At 41.6% G+C, this 26,181-nt stretch overlaps 1 protein-coding gene across 2 annotated transcripts in view; it reads right to left on the minus strand.

Moving 5' to 3' along the window:
- The window catches only part of SLC24A2 (solute carrier family 24 member 2), a 231,773-nt gene that overhangs the window by 88,195 nt on the left and 117,397 nt on the right, over nucleotides 1-26,181 (minus strand). For both annotated transcript variants that reach the window (XM_079790684.1, XM_079790683.1), the window contains exon 4: nucleotides 7,265-7,373. In XM_079790684.1, coding sequence (XP_079646810.1) covers nucleotides 7,265-7,373 — 109 coding nt within the window. The remainder of the gene's footprint in view (nucleotides 1-7,264; nucleotides 7,374-26,181) is intronic.

Raw genomic sequence — 26,181 nt, forward strand, 5'->3', positions numbered from 1 at the left:
TAAATAAGAAAAATAATATCCTAAAAAGTGACTGAGGCCAATTTAAAAAGGCTTTCTACTGTATGATTCCAAATATATGACATTCTAGAAAAGGCCAAACTATGGAGATAGTAAAATGATTAGTGGTTTGGGAGGTTGTGGGGGAGAGATGAATAGGCAGAGCACAGAGAATTTTTAGGGCAGAGAAAATGCTCTGTGTAACATTACAATGATGGATATAGGATAATGATGCATTTTTCCAAACCCATGGAATGTATGACACCAAGAATGAACCCTAAAATAAACTATGGTCGTTGAGTGATTATGATGTGTCAATGTAGGTTCATCCTTGTTGAAAAATGTACCGTTCTGGTGTGTGATGTACATGGGAGGATATGCATGTGTATGGGCAGAGAGTATATGAGAAATCTCTATACCTTCCTCTCACTGTTGTAAACCTAAAAGTGCTCTAAAAACAAAGTCTTAAAAAATTTATTAAGTTGAACCACTACAATTAAATTTTATTGCATGAACTGAATGCAATTTTAACTGAAAAATCATTGCCAATAGCCACTGAGAAGTAATTATATACTTTTGGGGTATTATTGTATTGAACACTCACCACAAGCTTCTGATAGTAGAACTATCATTATTCCCTTTTACAGATGAAGAAACTAAGGCTCTAAAAGGCTGAGTAATAGTAATCATGAACTTTCACTGGTGGTGCTATCAATATCCCATTTTACAAGTGGAAAAACTGAGGCCCAATGAGGTTGAGAAACTTGCTCCAGGTCTCATAGCAAGTGGCTGAGCAAGGCAGTCTGACTCTTGAACCACATGCTGACCACACAGGCTACATGGCCAAATTCTAATGCTATTCTATCTGTCCTGTTCCCATATCAATGTCTCCACTGTCATCACCCAGTCACTGGGCTCTGCCAGAGTTGCAGAGTTGCCTATGGGATTCCTTTTCCTGTGTAGGTTAGTACCCATGACATCCAGGCCAGGTAGGTCAACAGTAATTGCATGTGCTTGAGCAAAGGCCAAGTGATGAGAGCAAGGTGCACGGGGGACTCATGAGCGGGGGTTGCAGTGCTGGGTGCGGGGGAAGTGAGGGGAGAGCTAAGGCTACCACAGGTTTTGCTGCAAAGGCTTATGTATGGGAAATTCACATGTTACAGACGGAATGAATGACTGGTTTAGGGATAGGTCCAGGCTCCTGGTATTTATGCTGGTACCTACACCAGGAGAACAAGGAACACTGAGTTGGGCGTGAGGTTACACAAGGCACCAGAGTAACATGAGAACTATAAACCCAGACCTTGAATCAGAAAGATACAGGTTCACATTCTTGGCTCTGCCATTTACTTCTTGTAAATGGGAGGATATGCATGTGTGTGAGGCAAGACACATCCTCTTTCTACATCAACATCCTTCGCTGAAAAATGGAGTAGTAGGGCTAGTGTAAGGATTAAATGAGAAGGTTTACGCAGAGCACTCAGCGTAGTGCCTGGGCTATAAGCTTCTGCAAATGTTACTTGGTGCTATTGTTATGAGACAAATTGATGGTAGAAGCTACTTCTCACGCCCAAAGTGCTACATCCAGTGTCCTTGTTTTAGGTTCATAAAGATGTACACCTGGGTGAATATAATGGCTTGTTTAGAGAAAATGTTAAAATCAATATGGGGCAGTCAATTTATTAGAAAGATCAGTTCAGATAGCCATGCTGTGATCTCAAAGACTGATGATTCTAGTTCTCCAGGGCTTTCTTATAAAAAGAACAAAATCTTTATTCCAACCATTTACATGAATCTTCAGCAGATTCCTCCTTTTCATGAACAATGTCCTGTTCAGAATCTTGTAGCCCCAGAAAACCATTGCTCAGCCTTGTTTAGACTAAACCTTCACCTGAGGCAGGGTGACCGTGGCTTTGTCCCTTCCACACAATGTGGTCTGCCCAGAGCACACCAATGAATATGAGCAGGTGAACCAACCAGCGGTGTGTGTCCCTGAGACAGACTGGGTTATATTAAAGGTGATTTCAAATTCTATGGTATCTTCCCATGGAGAGGTGGAGTCTCCTCTCCTTCAGTCTGGGTTGGCCTTCATGACTGACGAATGCACTGAAGAGCCATTCTGGGACTTTCCAGGCTAGGTCATTGCAAGCCTTGCAGCTCCCCCTGAGCTCGGAGGGTTTGCTCTTGGAACCCTTAGCTGCCATGTAAGAAGTCCAACCATGTGGAAAGACCCGAGACAACCTGGAGAGTCAGAAGGGAGCAGCTGAGCCCAGCCTTCTAGCTGTGCCTACGAAGGTGCCAGACACATCAGTGAGGCCCTTTGGGACCGTCTAACCTGCCCATCTACTAGCTGATCACACCAAAGGACCTCGATTGATACCACATGGAACAGAAGAATCACCACACTGATCCCTGCCCAAACGTCTGACCCATGAAATCATGAGCAATGAACAGTATGGTGGTGGTTTTAAGCCACCAAGTGTTGGGTGCTTTGTTACTTATCAATAGCGAACCGAAACACAAATGCTGCTAGGTCTTGTGACTCAGGCTCAGAGGCCAAAACTACCACCAATTAAAGCTTCTGGCAAGGGCTCAACACTGGGGTAGAGAAGACAAAAACCCCCTGAGGAGCACAGATGAGACTGAGCGAAGTGTCTTTCTCTAGTCCAGGGGTGGGGAACCTTTTTTCTGCCAAGGGCCATTTGAATATTTATAACATCATTCGCTTAATATAATATAAATTTATGTTGCTATGAAAAAAGCTCCTATATTTATTGAATTTCGAGTCCCGCCTACGTTGTCTTCGCAGGGCCAGACCGAATGACTTCTTGGGCCTTATACAGCTCTCAGGCCGGATGTTCCTCACCCCTGCTCTAGTCCATTTGTCCTAGACGATGTTTTCAAATGAAGTTGCAAACTTCCCTCTGAAGAACACTGACTGTACGCCCCGCGGTGCCAACGCACTACTCAGGTGGGTGGACGCCGGGAACACCGGCGAACTGTCCCTGTTGCCACAGGGGAGCTACTGCAGTGCTTATGCCGTCAACGTGGTGATGTAATCAGCAGCCTCTACACTGTTAAAGGGGAGTGACACTTTGGCACACGGACATGTGAATTCAAATGATCAGATGCAAACTAAAAGAGAGATGACGATTTCTGAGAGCTGTGGGTTAATTTTTCGGCGGTTCTTGAAATGGAAAATGATTGTGAATTTGGGGGATAAATACCAGAGCAATCTGTTTCCTTGGCTGCGTGCTGTGGAGCAATTTTAAAGCACTGAAGTGCTTTCCATATTTTCTAATCACTCAAGTCCAGAACTGATTATGGCTCTCAGCATCCTCTCGGATTCGCACCATCGGAGCACTCCATGTCCTTCAGGGAGCGGGTTCACCTTGAAAGTGGGCGCCTGCATCCAGAGGCACATATGGATACAGCAGGAGGAAACATTTAACTGCAGCGCGACCCACCACGGCCAGGTGTTTCAGAAGTCACTGATGGCCCAGCTCCGAGACAACCCGGATTGATTCACTTTCTCGTTTCTCACAGGAACAAAACAACCTCCCTCAGAAGAAAGCAAAACAAAAAAAGGCCCTACCAGAAACTGCACTCCCTCAAACAACAACAAAAACAAAAAAACCCAGAGAAATTTAGATTGTTGAGACCTGTGGGCAAGGTGACTCTCTCTCTCTCTCTCTCTCACACACACACACACACACACACACACACACACACACACACACGAGTTTTATATGCATAGAACAGTGGTCGGCAAACCACAGCTCGCGAGCCACATGCGGCTCTTTGGCCCCTTGAGTGTTCTAACGCCACTTCTTCAAAATAGACTTGCCCAGGCCGAAAACCGACTTCTGCGCATGGGCCACGAAGTTTCAATAGCACTGGACGTGCGCGCTCGCACGTGGTATTTTGTGGAAGAGCCACACTCAAGGGGCCAAAGAGCCACATGTGGCTCGCAAGCTGCGGTTTGCCGACCACTGGCACAGAACATCTCTGGAAAGAATCCCAAGAAATTGGTAGCTGTAGTTTTTTCTGGGGAGTACTGAAGGGCTGAAGAAAACTGGGAGGTTAATGAATGAGAAAGACTTTTTTTTTTTATACCATAGCCTTTTGAATATTTTGATTTTTTAAAAAATCATATGCTGTATTACTTTTCAAAATAATGAAACAGAATAATTTTAAACCTGTATGTGGTACTTATGGCCTGCTAGGCACTGTGTTCAATGCTTTCTGTATATTCACTCCTTTAATACTTATAATAACCTTGTAATTAGACATGACTCTGTATCATACTGATTTTACAGATGAGGAAACTGAAGTACAGAGAAGGTAAGTAACTTGTTCAAGGTCACACAGCTAGTAAATGCAGAGCTGGGATCTGGACCCAGAGAGGCTAGCTCTGGAGTCTGTCCTCTTAATTACAACATAAAACTGGCTTGCCAAAAATAAATATTTTCAGTTGCCTGCTTGTAAGAGAGTTGAATTAGATAAAATAGTTCTTTACTTTTCTCATGTGGCCCTCCACAAAGATGGGGTGAAGAAGATAGTGGCTGAAAATAACCAAGATACAATCTTAAACCTGTGGGGGTTTAGAGGGCTTTGAAATTGTGTGATTATAGGTTAAAAGCATGAATTTGCCAAGTTGCTTAATCCTTCTGAGCCTCAGCAGCTGTTCTATGCCAGTCGCTCTGCTAAATCTCGGGGACAAGTAGTGAATAAAGTAGAGTTCCTGCTCTTGAGAAACTTACTGTATCCTGGGGGGCGGGGGGAGGGGATAGGCAGTAAACCAATAATCACACAACCATAATGTGAGCAATAAAGAGAAATTAAAGGGTGCATGGAGAGATGAGGATTGGGGGTCCATTTATCCTAGGTGGTCAGGAAGTGTCATTTAGACAGAGTGCTGTAGAATGGGCAGGGGTAAAGCAGGAAAACAGAGGAGGTGGGTGGGGCGGGGGGGAGGGGAGGAAAGCATTCTGGGTGCAAAGGCCCTGTGGCTGGAAAGAAGTACCGTACTTTTCGGCGTATAAGACGACTTTTTAACGCAGGAAAATCTTCTCAAAAGTTGGGGGTCTTATACGCCAGAAAATACGGTAGGTTAGAAAAATCTCTGACAATGTATATCAGATTGCTTAAAACCCAAATACCATATTTTCCGGCGTATAAGACCCCCGACTTTTGAGAAGATTTTCCTGGGTTAAAAAGTCGTCTTATACGCCAGAAAATACGGTACCTGTTTCAGGACAGAAAGGCCTTCGTGCTAAAGCCAGGTGAGTCAAACTGAGTTTGGAGAAAGAGGCAGATCATGTGGACCATGGTAAGTATTTCACAATTTTCCTAAGAGCCATGGAAAGCCACTACAGGTTATAAGGTGGGATGGACATAATTGCATTCACTTCTTTGTTGTTGTTAATTCTCACCCAGGGATATTTTTCCATTGATTTTTTTTTTTTTAGAGGGAACGGAAGGGAGAGGGAGAGACAGAGAGAAAAACATCGATGTGAGAAAGACACATCAATTGGTTGCCTCCCGCACGGGCCACGACCAGGCCTGCAACTGAGGTATGTGCCCTTGACCGGAATCGAACACTTTTTAAGATTACTTGGGCCGCCGTGTGGAAAATATACAAAGAAGGCGGCAATGGAGAAAGAAGAAGACCAGCTAGGAAGCTACTGTAAGAATCCAGGAAAGCAATGGAGATGGCTTGGAATAAAGTGCTGGCAGAGAGAGCAGTAGATAAATTTGAGATGTTTTAATGGTATGATATTTTATAAAATTAGAATAATAATGTTAGCTATGAACTGTTATTATAAAGCATAATGTAGGTGTGAAAATGCTTTGTCAACTATGAAATGCTAAACAGAGGTCACTGACTATTACTATAGATGAAGAAACCAAGTACATGCTGGTGGGACTCTAACCTGCCCAAAGCCACACAAGGGCTTAGTGGCTGGGAGGAAGTTGACCTGTGATCCCTTCACTCCCTTCTCTGGGGTGTGCCCAGGAGAAGGAGACAAAGGCTAGTGACCAGGTCTAATTTCCTTGTCAAATGGGCCTCAGGGTAAACAGAGTAATAATATTTAGGATGTGTCTGGCTAGTATATAGAACTCAGGGTCTATGAAGCAGGGCTCCTTGGAGAACATCATGTTAGCTCTACAACTCTCTGGGGTACAAAATGAAAAAATTTTCATCATTGAAAAACTCCACAGTGAATGGTGACCCCTTGGTCCTCCCCTATTATTTTGGGGGCGTGGTATGTGTCAATGAGGGGAGCTAGGACCTGGGGAGCTGCTCCTGAGGTCCGAGTTTTCTTTACTTCATCTGAATCTCCGATTGCCTGTACCCTGGACATTACTTAGCAAAGCTTCATATTGGGTCTGAGCTCTGATTTATGCGACATTATTTGTCAATCTCATCCCACATGTTTATTCAGTGGCAGAGACCGTTTCCCCAGGTTAGTAGTCCCTGTGTAATATCAGGCCCAATTATAAAGTCCATGGGCGAAGGGAGAACAGACTTGGTTATATGTGACCCCCTCGCTAGTGGCCTAACTAGGATCTTTATTTGACACATAAGATATCCACCTACCTGAAAAATTATTTTTTTAGGACAGTTATGCAATTTAAGAAACTTGATGTATCTGCCTTCATTGCGAATGAGTAAAACTGAAAGAACTCAATAGTGGAGTCTTTGATTTCCCGATGCGGTGAATCAGGCCTTTTGGGGCTCCAGTGACTAATCCTAAGCACTTAACTTTAAAGAGGGCTCCCACCCTCCAATTGCCAAAGAATCATTACAATATCGATGTGCAGCAGTGAACATGGTTCCCCAAACTACTCCTGGCCCTCCTAAGTCATGAGTTCTCTTCTCACTCTTCTTTTTAAAAGAGGCACAATTTATCTTAGCATACGACTTCATTATGGCACTTAGGAAGGATGAGAAAGGGAACTGTCACTCTAGCAGGAAGGGAGAAAAACCTCTTTGTCTTCTCTGTCTCAGAACAAAGTGTATTTATGCTGGAGGAATCAAAAGACAGAATCAAAAGGCACATGGATGTCCATTTCTACTACTGGTACAAACATCTCCGATTATGAACGGAGCTGTTGCAGATAAAGCACACCAGAGGACCAGGGCTTCCTCTGGAAGATGCTAAGCATGAGGACATTGGCAGGCTTGTGTGACGGAAGCATCAACATGAAGTACGTCCTCTTTCCCCCCAAACAAGCTTCCAAACTAAAGCCGGGTGTTTACCTTCAGCGAGTGGGTCGAGGGTGTGTATCATGAGCTGGAAGATGCTATTCCTCATGAGACTGTTGTGGAGGGAGGCAGAGCTTCCACCTCGCTGGAGACGTGGCTTGGCCTGAACAGAGAAACCAGACAAAGATGCTGTTAGTTCTCAGAAACCAAAGGCAAGTGCATTACAGATAAGATCCTCCCCTTGTCTGGTGGTCACTTGTTTCTGTCACATGATCACACACTGTTGACCAAACATTCCCAAGGTACATTTCAAATCCCCCAAAGGAATGGCTTTCTCACAGCCTTTTCTACTAAACAAATTAATTTGCTACCATTTTTAGAGCTTAGTAAATGCTAGTCAATGTGCTATATCCTTCATTCACAAAATGAACTAAATGAACTAGATGCTGTTATTATTCCCTTTAAAATATTTTTAAATTGATTTCAGAGAGAAAGAGAGGCACGGGGGGGGGGGGGAGGGAGAGAGAGAGAGAGAGAGAGAGAGAGAGAGAGAGAGAGAGAGAGAGAAACATTAATGATGAAAGAGAATCATTGATCAGCTGCTTCCTGCACACCCCCTACTGGAAATCGAGCCTGCAATCCAGGCATGTGTCTTGACCAGGAATCAAATGGTGACCTCCAGGTTCATAGGTCGATGTTCAACCACTGAGCCACACCAGTCGGGCTATTATTTCCTTTAGACAGATGAGGAAACTTATAGAGAAGTGAAATGAAGTGTCCAATTCACACAGACAGGAAATGGAGGGTAGAGGAATGAATCTCAAGTTTGCTTCACTCAGAATTTGTTACCTGAACCAGTGGGAGATCTCTTCAATGTTTGGATTGTGCATCCTATCAATAAAATGTTTGAGTATGTATATGTATGTGTATGCATCCATTTGTATCTGTATCTATCTATATCCATACCTATATTAAAAAATGAGCATATCTTACCTAATAATAGACAAACATGTAAATTGACCATACCTCCGCTATGCCCACAGCCAATCCGAGTGAGTATGCAAATTAACCCAACAAAGATGGAGGTTAATTTGCATACATGGGTGCCCAGCGGCCTCTGTCCAGGAACATCCTCGGCACCCAGGTCACTCCAAGGTAGGCCCCGCATGGGCCCTGAGCAGCCTGGGAAGGGCCTGAGCCAGGGGGCTCCTGGGCAGGGCCGAGCCTGCAATTGGAGCTGAGGGAGCCCCTGCCCAGGCCTAAAGCCTCGGCCAGAGGATTTAGACCTGGGCAGGGGCGGATCCAGCGATCAGAGGGAGCTGGGGGGCCCAAGCCCCAGGCCCCGAGGCCAGCGATCAGAGGGAGCTAGCGATTGGAGGGAGAGGGAGCCAGTGATCGAAGGGAGAGGGAGCCAGCCATCGGAGGGAGAGGGAGAGGGAGAGGGAGCCAGCCATTGGAGGGAAAGGGAGCCAGCCATCAGAGGGAGCTGGGGGGCCCCTGCCCAGGCCCAGAGGCTTTAGGCCTGGGCAGAGGCAGAGCTGGCGATTGGTGTGAACTATAGGAAACACCTTTTCTGACTGCTCATTGGCTAAGCTCCCTGTAAGCCACTGGTAATATTCTTAGTAACGTGGGTAATAAGAATCTAAAAAGGTGATCTAGGGTTTTTCCACCACACTCCTGGAGAAAAAAATGAAGGTCCGCTGCTGGAGGGCTAAGAAATGTCATATCTTGCCCTAGCCGGTTTGGCTCTGTGGATAATGCCTCGGCCTGCTGACCGCAGGGTCTGGGTTCAATTCTGATCAAGGGCATGTACCTAGGTTGCAGGCTCCTCCCTGGCCGGGGCCCGGGTCAGGGCTCATGCAGGAGGCAACCAATCAAAGTGTTCCACTCACTTTGATGTTTCTCTCTGTCTCTTTCTTTCTCTTCCACATTCTCTAAACATCAATGGAAACATATCCTCAGGTGAGGATTAAAAAAAATAAAGAAAGAAAGAAATGTCATATCCTATGAAAGACACATCTTGAAAATGCCTAAAGAAAGTTGTCATTTTTTCATGGTGAAGGGACTGGAGTCCGTGTTGATGAAAACACCTTGGTGGTTGCGGTGACTGGCAGTGGCTGCAGCAGCAGGGTGATGGGGCTGGTGCCTTCCCCTGATCAGCCTGGTCGCCTCCCACAAAAGGGAGAGGGCCTAAGCCATCAGTAGGACATCCCCTGAGGGCTCCCAGTATGTGAGAGGGGGCAGGCTGGGCTGAGGGACCCCCCCACCAGTGCATGAATTTCGTGCACCGGGCCACTAGTATATTATAAAACACTTGAAAAAGTGGAAATTATGAATAATAATATAGAAAGTAAATGATAGAGGTATTAATATTTCCCCATCCTCCCCAAAAGGACATCTCCCACATCTCCTAGGGTTCCTCTTCTATGCCCTGGACCACAGTTTTAGTCCATGAAACCCAATGGTCTGTGTTAAGTGAGATTTAAAGAGAGAGAACCACTTATGAATCTACAGAGAAGCTTCCTAACTTCAAAGGGAGGATTTCTTTTGTATAAACTCCTGCTAGAGTGAACCTTTGGGCAAATAAATGAAACTGGCAGGTAAGAGAGGAACAATGAACCTCTAGAGGTGAGATTACCAACAAACTCTTTTTTAAAATCTCCAAAAACAAACAATCTAAAAAAATATCCAAACAGTGGATTGCAACCGGCTTTTATCCTGATTAGGAACTGTCCTCTCCTTCTTGGATTGATTTTGTGTTGGTTAACACAGGGGACGATGCTCCAGAGGCCAAGCTTCACAGACAGAGATTTAAGAGAGGGCAACACAATGTGCAGAAATGAATTTCTTATTGAACTTTTGATCCAAATTCTTGACATGAGGTTTTCCTGGGGTCTGGTTAAAATAAAATATGCTTTCCCAATCCTCTATAATGCAGGGTTTTCCAAAATGTTCCATCGTACTCCGGATCCACACAGTGCTTCCAAAGAAAAGTCCCATAAGAGACTCCATGGTCAAATACTTCGGGAAGTGCTATACCCCTGGACCAAAGCACCTTTCGAGTTTTAAGATACACACTAGACCACTAAGTTTTTTTTAAAAAAAAAATCAGGTTAACTTGGTAAACTTAGACAGTTTCTGAACTATTGCCCATGGAGCCTTACTCTGAAGAATAATTATTAACAATCACAGTCTGTATGTTTGGAGACAAACATTAAACCTATAGTAAGCTTGAAGTATGGGTAAAATGTCAGTATGCAGTACATAGAAATGTCTGGATTTCTTAGTCTGATTTTATTATAAATGATATTCTACTAGAAATCATGTTCCCAGATCTACAGTGTTTGGAGAAGAATCAGAGGGGATTACTGGTGTCTCAGTGATGAGCCAGATCATGGGCTCCTCAAGGGAAGAGACTGGGTCTATACCGGTAGCCCAACACTGGATCTGGCATATACTGTGGGCTCTCAGTGAGTGTCATACTTGGCGTTGAGCATTAGAGGAGGAAGGATGGAGCGGTATGTATCTTCATTCCTATGCCCTTCTGCCTTAAAAAATCTGAAACATTTTTTAATGCATTGTGTTATTTGATTCAGATGGTTAAGGTTCAAAATATTTTAGAGGCAAGGTTAAGAGATTTGAATAGATTTGAAATGTAATCACTGTTTAATGGCTGAAGACAAAAACTCTGAAGGTCATTTCCTTGTCATGCTTCACACACAAGATGTGATGTGCTAATTGGACAGGAACTGAAACATGTGCTTGTTGTTAATAATCGGTCATGAACACTATGACTACGGTTCTTATTCTGAGAAACTGGCAGAACTCTGCTGTGAAGATCTTCATTAGCAAAGGATTATAGCTATAAAAGAACTGGAAGCATTCTCTTGGGCATTATGCACACACTGGATATATAGATCTCATGCAGTATTTCTTTTTATGGAACCAAAAGAAATTTCCAACCAAAAATTAGGTGCATGCAGATACATAAAGAAAACAGATATCAAGCATTAGATGCCTCCCCGCAATGTCCCCAAATATCAGCTCAACATCCCTTGGAATGTAATATGGGATTATCTCACTCTTTCAACTCCTATAAAAAAGTTCATGCCAAATGAAAGAGAGAACTCAGACTTTTTGAAACAGTCCCAGAGATAATTGGTCAATGAATGCCAGAATTCAGTTGACACTAATTGTAGGCCAGAGCGCACACACACAGCAGCAGATCAAACCACTCAGTATTCCAAGGGAGAGGGTGATTTGTTGAGCACATGAGCCCCTTCTTCACACCCCCACCCCCTTCCACAGGCACATACAGACAGGGCCACTGCTTCCTACCGGCAGAGTCGGTTCATCCTTGTCCCTGACTGTAGATGACTGTGCAAGAGAAAAAAGACAAAAACAGAGACAAGTAAACGAACGATGACGCACATACAGGTTTCACACTTAATAACAATCATCAGTATAGGGAAATATTTGTGGGTGTGTTTTTTTTTCTGCTCCTTTGGGAAGGATTATGCCAACACAAGGGGCTAAGCGTGTATATTTCTAGCCAATATAATGGTTTGTTCAGGCATATGGTGCATGCTCCTGAAAGGTCAAAATTGAATGGGCAATCTAACTGCCCAGCAATAGAAGGCAGTGAAGTCAATTAGGGCCCAGCCACAAAGTGGAATGCCATGGACATTAAAACAAATGGAGTGAGTATACATGTATTGACATGAAAAAAAAAGAAAAGAAATCTAAGCTATATTAAGTAAAAAAAAGTAAAGCTTACTTCTATCTCATTTTGATAACAAATAATGATACTTTAGTATATGTAAAGAAAAAAAAACTCTGCAAGGATTATTCCAAAGTGTTATTGCTGGGAATAAGATTACAAGGAAGTGTCATTTCCCAGGTCTCTTGGAGGGAGCCATTCACTGCCCCACGTGTGGTCAACAAGAATAAATAACGCCTGAAGAAGTAAGGTCACTGAATTAGACTAGGCTCATCCCACATGGAATTCAGATAATCCAAATCTTCTTTCCTACCCCTACTACTTCAAGTTGTTCACGCTAAAAGTGGACATATCTGTCAGGTTGAGGAAAGGTGACGAAGACACAGTAGAATGTGAGGACCTATGCATTTGTTGGGAGAGAAGACAATTCAGATAAGGTGACACTGGAGTTCTACCAACATGCCCCAACTTCATATGAACACTCCTTCTTCTTCAAAAGAACTGGGCACCTTCCTGTGATCTTTCCAGTGATGTGGAGGCAGGTGTCTTGTGAGTTTCCTCATGCTCAGACCACTACTGTGGTCGCTCCACCTCAACTGTGAATGCACACAGCAAGAAAAACCTGCAGCCTTTCCCCCTGCCCTGCCTGCCGGTCCTCCCCACTCCAGTCTTTGCTGATCTGCATCTTCAAGAATAATCACACACCTGGAGACCAGCAGACAGGCGCAGAGCTGTTCTAAAAGGCTCTAGGCTCTCTTTTTCAGTCCTACCACACACATCATACAAAGAACATTAAGTGGCCCCCACATTCCATCTAAAATATACATTTTTGTGTAAAAAAAATGAAAGGGATTTTTATACTTTTGCATTTCAAATTATTGGCTACGTGCAATTCATTGAATTTGTGATTGGCATGTTCAAAACCTTGAAAAGTAAGAAAGATGAATTCACAGCTTGTTTTCCCATGTCATTTTTAAGAAGACTAAGTTTAATACTTAAGTTGATAATGAACATTTTGTAGACATTCAATTAAACATTTAATTACCTTCTAGATACTTTTTTGGAGTTTATAGTCAATATCAATGTATATTTTTTCTTCTAGCTCCAAACATTTTTGTAGACCCTTGAAGAATTAGTAACTCCCAGGCACCTACAGAAGTATTCTGACTTGGTGGTAATTTCCGAGCACAGCCCATGAGCATTACTAAATTTGCCATTGCCTCCTGGTTTGGGGCTTTCACTTGGTGACTTTTCTAACAGCACTAATATAAAAAAAATCCCGATTCTCTAGTTCCCAGGCACATGCTTGGGGAACTGGAGTGGACCTGAAATTGCCCTTTGATTTCCCTCTTTGCTCTCAAAGGCACTGTATGAGCCTGCTTCTGTCTGGCAGGCCCTTTCATTTTCTCTTCTTCCACATCAGACAGCTCAACAAATGGCCCCACATCACACAGAACCATCCCCCAGGGAAATTATCCAGTGCGGCCAGCTCAGCCTTTAGACACATGTTGAGGTGAACTGTTAGAGCACGCCTTTTCAGTTAGCAAATTTACAACTTGCGGCTAAATGGGAGACAAATAATTATGAGCTGGGAGTGATACCACGGAACACGAAGAAACAGGATGAAAAGGGTGGTGGTCTTTATAAGAGCAAACTATCACCAGCTAAGAGTTTCGTTTAAAAAACATATTTAAAGAAAATATTAGAAAGAAAGAAAAAAAATCCAAGCCTGCCTTTTGGATTGAAAGGATGAAAAAATATCTACCCCATTGACTTCCTTTTTCTCTCACAAGCAAGGAGGGTCATGAGATACAATAAATGAAAAGAAATGCCTTGTACATAGACGCCACCAAGAAAAATCTGAGTGCAGAGAAAAGTCTGAAAACCTTGACAAAATCTCCCACTGTTTAATGTCAGCAGAAGTTGACATGGTTATTTTTCTTTCAAGTGTAATTTGCAGACATGAATACGCATCAGGTTACAACATACATTTAGGTACACAAATGGCAGCTGAGGCCATTAAAACACCCCTCCACTTGCCTTTCATGTAGCCCTGTTGTAAGAGATGAGAAATGTGACATATGCTGGCTCATTTTCAGGGGCTTACCCACATCTACTGATAATTCCTGACCCTCACCTGACTTAGCCTCACTAATGGGCTGCTGATTATGTTAGGAATTCAATTTTAATGGGGTTTAATTACATTGGAATATAAACTAGTGAAGGTGACAAAGAAACAATTCAACTGTCTGTAGCCTGTACAGTTTCTAACCACTAGATTATTTAGCTAATTATCTGGGTTTGGGTTGGCCTTGGTGCTATGAATTTATTTTCAGGGCCATTGAACATCTGGCAAGTTTAATCTAACCCCTCGGGAGTTACTGAAGACAGTCTCTTAAAAAAACACCAATGTGACTTTAAGGCTTGATCTTGGCATTCTTATCATGCATTTTGCTTTGTAGCCCCCTTAATTTTAAACACACCAACCCAACACATCATACATTTGGAAACCCAATTCGCGGTGGTCAGTTCAAAACTGTGCTAGCCATAGGAAAGATCTGTTAAGATTAAAAGGAATATTTAATATATTTTAATTGATTTTTTACAGAGAGGAAGGGAGAGGGATAGAGAGTTAAAAACATTGATGAGGGAGAAACATCCATCAGCTGCCTCCTGAACATTTCCTACTGGGGATGTGCCCGCAACCAAGGTACATGCCCTTGACCGGAATCGAACCTGGGACCTTTCAGTACGCAGGCTGACGCTCTATCCACTGAGCCAAACCGGTTAGGGCAGGAATATTTAAAAGAATTAATAAAACGCATCCTGAAGGGTCTCAAGTGGGGGCTCTGGTGTGCAACACAGACCTCCTCTTCATCATGAAAGCAGGACATTCACCAGGCCAGGGCATAAGAGAGAGATGTTTTTGCATAAAAAAGAATTGTGTAATTCAGCTCTTCATATAATTTAAACTGTTCTTCTATAATAATGTCCTTCCATAATTACTGCAAATCATTGATTAATTGATCAATAATTATTAACTGATGTTGCCATAAATATCTGTTGTTCTCCCTGGTGGAAACCCCAATTCTATATGTGAATTTTGCTATCTATTTGCTATGTTTTGAAAATGCCTCACCTCTCATGTAATAAAACATACAGCCCATTTAGACAGCATTTTTAATGCCATAAATCATTCACAAATTATTAAATCGTCTCACTTCCTTTGACCCTCGAAAGCCACTGATTGAGAAATAGTTTCCTTGACTACTAAGTATAGCTTTGATGTGAATTAGTACAGAGCCTTACCCCTCATACAGGCTTCCTCTCTCACTTCTCACACATACTAGTAAACATTGAGCAAATACTGCACCATCTAGCTGCATCATAGCCACATGGCCCCTGGTTTACTCTGGCTGGTAATGGCCCACCTGCAAATCACATAATCAAACGGGTCACTGGGAAGATTTCACAGGCCGATACCAGTGTGTAAAGTAAGGGGTGGCTTTTCTGGCCAGTGGCTTGGCAGCAGATAGAAACAGACAAGTAGTTTGGCTCAACAGTCAAGTAACAACCATAACCGTCCCCTACCATAGCCGCTCACTAAGCCCTGTGAGATGTGTCTAAATTCACTGTGCCAAGGACCCAGGAGCATATAAGGCCTGTAAAAAACAAATTTAAAAGTATAACTATTTTGTCATAATTGTGATCCAAAACATAGATGCCAGTGATTAGAAATATTAATCCATTATTTAATTGACATTCATGTTAATGTCTTAGAATTTAGAAAGGGTGGGTGAGGAATGATTTGAGTCACGGACTTCTATTTCAAAAATTAGCAAGGAAGTATGAAATAATGTCTCCTTTTTCTTTCAATACATTTACCTGTAATAAGCAAAATCATTCGACATCGCTCTCCTGGTTAAAGATCAATAGACCTTAAAGCCTATGGGAAGACGAGATAAAAGGCTGAAATCTGGAATCTAAAAGGAAAGAAACTCTAGGACCTCTTAACCAGACACAAAACTCATCTCCCTCTCTCTTTACTGTGTCTTAACATAATCCATGAAATATTAAGGGGGGTGGGATTAAATAAATTCCTCAAGAAAAACAATACTGAGATTTAAATTCAAATTACGTTTACCTTTACCACTGGTTGCTGGGTAATTACCCCAATATCACTGTCCTGGAGGAAAGTAAGGAGCTCAGACATTCATGAGGTGCTGAAGCTGGCAGCCCAGAATGGCTTAAATAGACACATTAGCATGCTTACATTGATACCTAGGCATTTTATTGTTATACTAGAGGCCCATTGCACGAAGATTCGTGCAATAGGCCTTCCCTCCCCTGCCTGCCGGCACCGGTTTTCCTCTGGCACCCGGGACCCGGGCCACAGCAGAGCCAAACCTTCAGCCTTCAGGCTTGGCTCCGGCCGCAGCGGAGCCTTCAGTCTTCAGTCTTCAGTCTTCACTAGGGAGGAGCCTTCAGTCTTTGCTCTGTGCCTGCATATGCAAATTAACCCGACAATTTGTTGGGTTAATTTGCATACTCACTCCTGATTGGCTGATGGGCACCACGGAGGTACAGTCGAATTGCATATTTCTTTTATTAGTGTAGATTTTGTGGCAACTGTAAATGGGATTGTTTTCTTAGTTTTCCTTTCTGATAGTTCATTATTGATGTATAAAAATGCAACTGATTTCTGGATATTAATTAGTATTTTGTACTAGAGGGATCCCTTGGCCTGGCCTGTGGGATCAGGCTGAAACCAGCTCTCCGACATTCCCCAAGGGGTACCCGATTGTGAGAGGGCACAGGCCAGACCAAGGGACCCCACCAGTGCATGATTGGGGCTGGGGAGGGATGCAGGAGATTGGCCAGCTGGGGAGGGACCGCAGGAGGGCTCCAGGGTGTGTTTAGCCCATCTCGCTAAGTCCCAATCGGCCGGACCCCAGCAGCAAGCTAACCTATTGGTTGGAGTGTCTGCCCCCTGATGGCAAGTGCACGTCATAGTGATTGGTCGGCCAGTCGACTGTCTGCCCCCTGGTGGTCAGTGCACATCATAGCGAGTGGTTGAGCGGCCTTAGTATATCATTAGCATATTATACTTTGATTGATTGAACAGATGACCAGACGACTGGTCACTTAGCATATTAGGCTTTTATTATATAGGATTCTGATACATTACTGAATTCATTTATCTGTTCTAGTAGTTTTTTGGTGGAATTTTAGGATTCTCTATATACAGTATCGTGTCATCTGCAAATAATGACAGTTTTACTTCCCCCTTTCCAATTTGGATGCCTTTTATTTCTTCTTCTTGTCTGAGTGCTGTGGCTAGAACTTCCAATATTATGTGGAATAACAGTGGTGAAAGTGTACATACCTGTCTTGTTCCTTATCTTAAGGGAAACACTATTAGTTTTCCCCCTTTGATCATGATGTTAGCTATGGGTTTGTCATATATGGCCTTTATTATGTTGAGGTATGTTCCCTCTATTCCCACTTTGCTGAGAGCTTTTATCATATATGAATGCTGGATTTTGTCAAATCCTTTTTAAGTAAAAAGTGTGGTAATGGAAGATCACATTTTGGAAGCAATGCATTTTGATGATTTATTTGAATAATTCCAAGGACCTTGAAATATAGAAAGAAATTTCAGAATAATAGATATGCCCCTCAATGGAGGGAATGGCAGTGAAATTACCTAGAGAGAGTTAATAAACAACATTTTGCCTTCTAAATAGTTTTACAAGAGAAGAAGTAATGTAGGATGAGAAGTGATGCCATATAGTTATTAAGAACATAGAATTCAGGCCCAGACTGCTTGGGTTCATTTTCTTATTTTTGTCACTTATTAGCTATGTGACTTTTCTGACAAGTTACTTAATCTCTCCATGCTTTATTTTTTCTCATGTGTAAAATGGTGATGATAATTGTAACTAATTCAGAGTGTTGTTGTGAGGATCAAAAAAGTTAACACATATAAAGTGCTTAGACCAATGTTTCCTACTTAGTAAGCATATGTATTAGCTCTATTATCATTACTTTTACTATTAGGAGCCACAAGGGAGAATAATGTCAAATTATATGACAAAAGTAGGTTCAAGGTTATGAGCTGGACTAAAGAGAGCACACTGTTTTGAATGGGAAGTAGGAACATTCCACTGGTTAGGACGAGGAATGGTGATTTGTATAGAACACTAGAGGACGGTCCTAGGTTGGCCACTGAGGGAGGAGGGGATATACAACAGATTACATTTCCTGCCTTGGCTTCTGACGCTGTCCTTGTCCCATGAATCAGCATTGTCAGCAGATAGGATTAGAAATGCTAGGTCAGCATCTCATATCCCTCAGTGGGCCTGGTTTTGATCAGGAAGCTCTGGAGGCTGGGAGACTCAGAGAAGACAGAACCTATACCTGAACCCAAAGGATCTCATCCCCCATGGAATTCTGGAGGTTTCTGGTTAACACTTTTCACTTGGTAGGATGTTGCTTGTGAGCAGAAAAAGATCAGGATCAGAAAGGGCCACAGGCTTGGTCTCAAGTTCAGCTTCTGCTGGCTGGCATTGTGGGCTAGGAGTTCTCTGACTCCAGGAAGCCAGGCTGTGCAGGGTGGTTTGTGAATTGTCCAGTGTGAGCACCTGGGTGTGTTGGGTCATTGTTGAAAGTCATGATTTGGATAAATAGTAAAGTATGGTCCCCTCAAAACTTGGAAAAAAGTTGATCCCATAAGAGGGCAGCTACTCTAACAGATGAGATGAGGCATCTGATGTGATCCCCTCTAAAATTGTTAGGAAATATGATGTGGGAATACTCAGTAAGGCAAGAGGCCAGGGTGACTTCCAGATGCAGAACTGGACTATGACTGATGAGTTTCCATCTATCCAACTGCATATAATTAGTGTCTCCAAACTTGATTGGTCACATGCTATTATCAAAAACATTCTGAACAAGAAACATATCCATAATAATAAAAGCGTAATATGCTAATTAGACCAGACAGCCGAACGACCTTCTGGACGTCATTCTGGACGAAGCTGTGTTGGCTGAGGCAGAGGCGGTTAGGGGCGATCAGGAAGGCAAGCGAATGGTTAGGGGCGATCAGGCATGCAGGCAGGCCAGCAGTTAGGAGCCAGCAGTCCTGGATTGTGAGAGGGATGTCCGACTGCTGGTTTAGGATGGGGCCTAAACCAGCAGTCAGACATCCCCTGAGGGGTCCCAGATTGTGAGAGAGTGTAGGCCAGGCTGAGGAATCCCCCCCCACCATGCATGAATTTCGTGCACCAGGCCTCTAGTGTATATTTAATGCGAAGGTCTATCACCTATCGATCTCTTATTTATCTATCTATCTAGTTTATGTGCTACTCTCAACCATTAAATAAACATGGGCTAATTTCTTCTTTAAAAATAAAAATACATAAAGAATACTAGTATTTTTTTTCCCTTACATCTTAAATGATTTCCTAGTACACACCACTGGAGCATCAGCACAGACCTTTAAAAAGTTTTACAGAACGCTGTTTACCAGGGGTCCTCACCCAAAAAGGAAATGGTAATTATGTATGACATGATGAAGGTGTTAGCTAACCCTATGGTGGTAACCATTTTGCAATACAGAAATGTATCAAACCAACACATTGTATAACTCCAACTTACAGGATGCTATATGTAAATTACATCAATAAAGATGGAAAAAATAAAAAGGAGTTTTAAATGTTTCTCACAGAGTTGGTAAGCTGTATTGGGTGTACACCACACCCAGTTCTCCCAGCTAGCCTTTCAAATAGTGGAAGAGCCTCGAGAACAGCATCCAGCTCGTGCCTCTATGGACCCTAATGTGGCCACTTAAAATGCAACCAGGTGGCATGGAAGAGAGGCCACTCAGACAGAATGGCGACTGTGCGTTCCTGTGCCAGTAACCAAAGCTCTTCTGATGCTTGCTCCACTGGCTGAATTGACGGTCATGATGATTATTTAGACCCACCCCCTGAGGACCCGTATTTTAATCTTTCTTATGAAATAGGTACACAGAAGACAGGAATCCCCACTTTATAAATGGAGGGAGAGAAGGCAGGAAGTGCCTCCGGCTGTTTCCGTACTCAGGATACTAAGCACCTGGTTAAGTCACTTAATTTAGGAATTAAAAACTCAACTACCACTGGCATCTCTCACCGCCTGAATAGTCCAGATGTTGCTAATATACTTTGTGGTACTGGTTGAGCAATTCTCACAATTGCCAATGAACCATTTTGATATGCCAATCAAATACAATCTGTTAGTGGTGTTCTGGTGTCAGTCACCCAAATTTCCTGTGACCAGTAAAGAACCCCAGATGCATTCACATATTAATTCTGGATTAATAAATGTGAGATGTGTCTAAATTCACTGTGATTAGATGTGATTTTTTAATTTTTTTAATTGCCTTACTTTTTTTATTTTTTTTAAGATAAGTGTCTAAGCCTGGCCGGCATAGCTCAGTGGTTGAGCATTGACTTATGAACCAGGAGATCATGGTTTGATTCCCGGTTAGGGCATATGCCCGGGTTGCAGGCTCAATCCCCAGTGTGGGGCACGCAGGAGACAGCCAATCAATGATTCTCTCTCATCATTGGTGTTTCTATCTCTCCCTTTCTCTACCTCTCTGAAATCAATAAAAATATATTAAAAAAAGAAAAATGTCTAAGATGATCTGAAATTTTTTTTAAAAAGTCCAACAAATGTTGGATAAATATTATCAAATAAATATTGTTAAGTGAAGAATGAATTGCCTTTATTCAAATACCTAGTGCCCTTTGCTATATGTTGCTTATAATTCTGTGGTCTGTGGACACACCACAGAATCATTTGCCACAAATAAAGTAGGTTCCAGTAATAATGGATAATATTTATTAAAAGTTCAGTACCTGGTATGTACCAAGTGTTTCACATATAATATTTTATTGAGTTCTCTCAACAGTAGGTATTATAACCATCTCGACCTCCTTTAATACATGAGGACCCTGAGGCTGATGGAGGTTGGACAATTTGTCCAAGGCCTCATAGCCAGTAAGTGGCCGAGCTGGGATAGAAACTCAGACAGCTGGGCCCCAGAGCCTGTTTCATAGGCGGGGAAGCAAGGACATGGAATTGCCTTGCAGTGGACTGCGTGAAAGAGACTGAAGACGTTAGAACTGCAAACACAGTAGAAACAGTTTGTGTATATTAAGAACTATTTATGAGTTCTGACTTTCATTCGAGGCCACATAATAGTTGCCAAACGAGTGCTGTGAATGAAGAATGACAGATTTCATTTGTGTTCATATGGTACAAAAAGTTGGTCGGGGAATAGAGAAAGCATAGTTATTTTCTTGTCTTTTGTCTCTTCTAGGATTATTATTTAGACTCATCTACAATTGTCACGAATTTTCATTATTATTTTTGTCTCTTGAAGGTTAAGGAGGCACTTTTTATGATCTTCACAATGGCATAGGTTCAAGTAACCCTGCAAACTAGTTTATTCATATAACAAATTGACTTATATTAAGGAGTTTATAGCTCAGCAGTAGTTCGGAAGAGTGGGGCCCTCTGGTGGTCCCATTTATCATGGTGTCATGTGATCCTGGTCTATATTTAGTTTATTGGAAGCACATGTGCACAGTCTTCAATTTATTTCTGTCACTTGAAGGACTAAGGCTGTTTCTTTGTTTCAAGGAGAGAACAACTCAAAACATGAAATAATCACATTTATTGTGTCTGAAGCATCAATAGGAAGGTTGAATAGCAAGTTTTGAATAAAGTCAATTCATTCAGTCACTTAATATTTATTTTATAATATTTACTGGACTCTTACTATATACCAGGTATTATTCTAGGTTCTAGGGATAAATATGTGACCCAAATGGACAAAAATATCTATATTTATAGAGTAACATTCCAGAATGTTATTATCATAAAATGAACTAGACAGAATAGGTAGTATTTAGATCACTTAATATTAAGTATTAATATTAAGAGATTAACCAAAGAATTTATATGCCTATGTGCATAGCCCATGGACAGACAATAGTGGGGGGAAGGCTTGGGGAGGGGGTGAGAGTGGGAGGAGGAAGCGAGAGTGGGGTGGAAGGGGTTAATGGGGGGGAAGGGACATCTATAATACTTTCAACAATAAAGATAAATTAAAAATATTAAGTGATATTAATATTGATATATTAATATTTTTAAGTGATATTAAGATATATTTAGGGATACACTTAAGTGAATTAACTATGGCCTAACCATCAATTTTGTAATTAAGCCTTATGATTAATTTATTAATGCTGGATTTAGTATGCATTCTGGTTTGGGCAGAAGCTAGCAAAGACTATAAAGAACATAACTTCTATAAAGTTATAAATAACATATAGGAAAGGGCACTAGATATTTAAAGTACATCTTAAAACTGATAAAATTAAAGATGCAATTTAATATTTGACAATCTTATTGGCAACAAAGTTTCTTGCCAATGTTTCTTTAAAAAAATTGTACAGATTTAAGATTAAGGACAAAAAGAAGTCCTGAACTCCGAGGAGAACAAAAGCCTACAATTTAAATGTAATGTAATATAATGTAACTTTGTGGTTTTGATACATGTATTTTTTTACTAGATAATATTCAACCTCATTAGCAAATCATATTAATTTTCCACCACATTTTAACATGTGATCCTAAACATTTCATTGGCACCATGCCAGCACCTAATTCCTAAAGAACTCTGACACAATTTCCACGCATGCAGAAAAATAGGGATGCCAAACTTGCTGAACTTAAGTTTTGGAACTCTCAGGAAGCAGATGAATATCATGTAAACCCAATTTAAATATTTAATAATTTAAATGAAAATGTAATTAAACTTTCGGAAAATAACACATGTACTGATATATCAAATACATGCATCGAATAATATATCAAATGTACCAAGATTGAGAATCAGTTCCATTCCTTGATCTGCTCTCCTGTTCCCAAGAGAGGCCAGGAGGAAGCCAAGATTGCTCATGCCATGGAGATGGGTTTTAAAAAGGGGACAGAGACCTTTATTTCTAATACTGCCTGGCTACTTCCATATTCCATTTGCACTGTATGTACCCCCATCTGCTCCCCAATTCATTCTTTTGTATTACTTGTCTCATCTCTTTCCCATTACTGAGCACCCTTTTAGAGACCATGCTTTTTTTTCATTTTGTTTTATTCCATAGTACCTAGCAGAGTGGTGTTAGATGCCCAATAAATGCATGTTTAATAATAAATAAGTGAAATCAGATACAACTCCGTTGTCAGATATGTGGTTTGCAAATATTTTCTCCCTAACTATAATTTGCCCTTTCATCCTCTTAATGGTCTCCTAATGGTCTTTCACAGAGCAAAAGTTTTTAATTTGTAAATTTTTCCTTTGATGCACTGGTTTTTAATAGTACATCTAAGAATTCTTTGCCAATGCTAGGTCCTGAAGATTTTATCCTATGCTTTTTCTAGAAATTTTTAGTTATATGGTTTATACTTAAGCCCATAATCCATTTTGAGTTAATTTTTGTATAATATGTGAGATTTGGTTATGATCTCTCTTTTTTTTTTACAATGGATGTCCAATTGCTACTATATCCATTTTATTTATTTTAAAAAACATATTTTTATTGATTTCAGGGAGGAAGGGAGAGAGACAGAAACATCAATGATGAGAGAGAATCATTGATCAGTTGCCTCCTGCACGCCCCACACTGGGGAACGAGCCCGCAACCCGGGCATGTGCCCTGACTGGGAATTAAACCGTGACCTCCTGGTTCATAGGTTGACACTCAATCACTGAGCCATGCTGGCTGGGCCTCTACTATATCCATTTAAAGTTCAGGAGTGGTAGGTCTACTGAGGTGAACTGACTTGCCCCAAACCATACAGGTAGTAAGTGGAGGCAGTGGGACTGAAATACCACATTCCTCATGACTAGACTTCCCTGGGTCCAAGGCACCACTCTCCCTGCATTCCCCAAGTAAACAAAAACACTCTGAATTCACCTTCATGAAGGGCAGAGGAAATTTATTCATATAACTATTTAAGGAAATCATCAGCCTCACTTTGAACAAAATGGACATGACTTTATTTTTAAAATAAACTATATAATTTCCAATGTCTTGCATTCTTATAGTCGTAAAAGACAAAGCGTAAAACAGAAAACTAGAGATGAAGTCGAGATCTGCCATTAAGTGAGGACAGTGCTCTATTTTTGCTGATGAAGGAGTAATGAACTGATGACGTTGGAAGTTTTGGATCTTAAAATAACATTTCTGGTTCCAGACAGTGGCTGTGGTCTCCCAGGGCATATCTTGTCTGTTATCTGTCAATAGCATAACGGAAATTGTGTACTGCTAAAAACAGATGTAGCCTTGCAGTAACAGAAATGAAAGAGATATGCTCTGGGAATCCTAACTGCATCACTGTCAAACCGAGCCAGGAAGTACAATGTGATAGTCAGCACCATGTTCTTGGCTAAATAGTCAACACGATTTTCAGTGTTGGAATTAAAAATCTGCTGCAGAATTAGGAGACAATGACATGTGGAATATCCTGTTAAAAAAGCTTTCTTCCTGGTTACTGCTGGCTCTGAAGCCTTGGCTTAGCCATTTGAGAACTTCTGAAGATGGTTTCTAGACCCATCGTTTTGTCATGGGTCCTACCACACAAGCTTATTGCCCAGAAAGCATCACAGATGCTGATAATAATCATGTAATGTTACATAATGTCATCACTGAAAGTTTACTACTTACTAAATTATAGTAGCATTGGACATTTTTGGGCAGGATTCTAATACAATGAAAAATACACTGGACCAATGGGAAAATGATGCTTGCCAACTGATTGAAGAAATCCAGTCTAAGAGTGAAATATTGTGCTTATGTTAAAATTTTCCTCAAAATAATGTGTGTATGTTCATTCTCTAAATTTTTATAATGAAAAATTTTAAACACAGACATTTAAAGAGTAGTACAATGGGTAGCCATATTCCCACCACTTAGATTCAGTAACTGTTAACATTTTCTATATTTGCTTTATCAATATATGTATATATTTATAATTTTTCTAAATCACTTTAATGTAAGATGCAGATGTTATGCTATCTTCACCCCTAAACATTCACATGTTATCGTCTAGGGCAGGGGTCCTCAAACTTTTTAAACAGGGGGCCAGTTCACTGTCCCTCAGACCGTTGGAGGGCCGGACTATAGTTTAAAAAAAACGATGAACAAATTCCTATGCACACTGCACATATCTTATTTTGAAGTAAAAAAACAAAACGGCAAAAACACCCGCATGTGGCCCGCGGGCCATAGTCTGAGGATGCCTGGTCTAGGGATATGGGCACTCCGCTATCCTATGTAATAAAAGGCTAATATGCAAATTGGCCCTATGGACGGGAGTTCAACAGACCAGGAGTTAGATATGCAATGACCACCAGGGGGCGACACGGAACATGGCGGGTGTCGGTGACACAGCGCTGGCAGCAAGTGGCAGTGGAGGTGCTGCCGGCCCTGATGGGCCCCAACGAGAGCGGGACTGCAGCAGGATGGTGGAGCAGGTAAGTGGGCAGTGCCAGGCCAAGGCAGGTGCGAAGGGAGATCCTGGCCGGGGTAAGGGAGGCCCCAGCTGGAAGCCGGCAGCTGGAAGCCATTAGGGACCCTACCTGTGCACGAATTTCATGCACTGGGTTTCTAGAATAATCATAATACTGTGTGTTTATATTTCATATGTAATAGGTGACATGTTGCCTTAACAGATTAATACCCCCCAATGGTGTTTTTAAAAATATGATCAATTATGTTTGTATTTATAATTTTGTCCCCAGGCTGGTTATTAATATGTGCAAAACAAAGTACCTGTTTTATTTGCTAACACCTCCTCTGTTCCCTACCTATCCCATCAACTCATGAGGGCAGATCAATACAAATCATTTGTTTCATTAAAAAAAAAGTTGCTTTAGACGGAAGTACACATTTCCTGACTGCTTTTTGGTATCAGCTTATTGGTAGACAATAGGGACCACACATTTATAAATACTATTTAGTGCTGAAATTTGGGGCCCACATTCTGGACTGGGGAAGGAGCTTGTGAAATATCTGAAATGATGCGTACAATTGCATAAGTATATGAATTTTCAGGAGGAAGAGTACCCATAATTTTCATCAGATTCTCGAAGGTACTATGACCCTTAAAAGGTTAAGAATCACTGATTTAATGCCTT

This window comes from Cnephaeus nilssonii (assembly GCF_951640355.1).
Source record: "Cnephaeus nilssonii genome assembly, chromosome: 14".
In the NCBI taxonomy this organism is placed as follows: Eukaryota; Metazoa; Chordata; class Mammalia; order Chiroptera; family Vespertilionidae; genus Cnephaeus; species Cnephaeus nilssonii.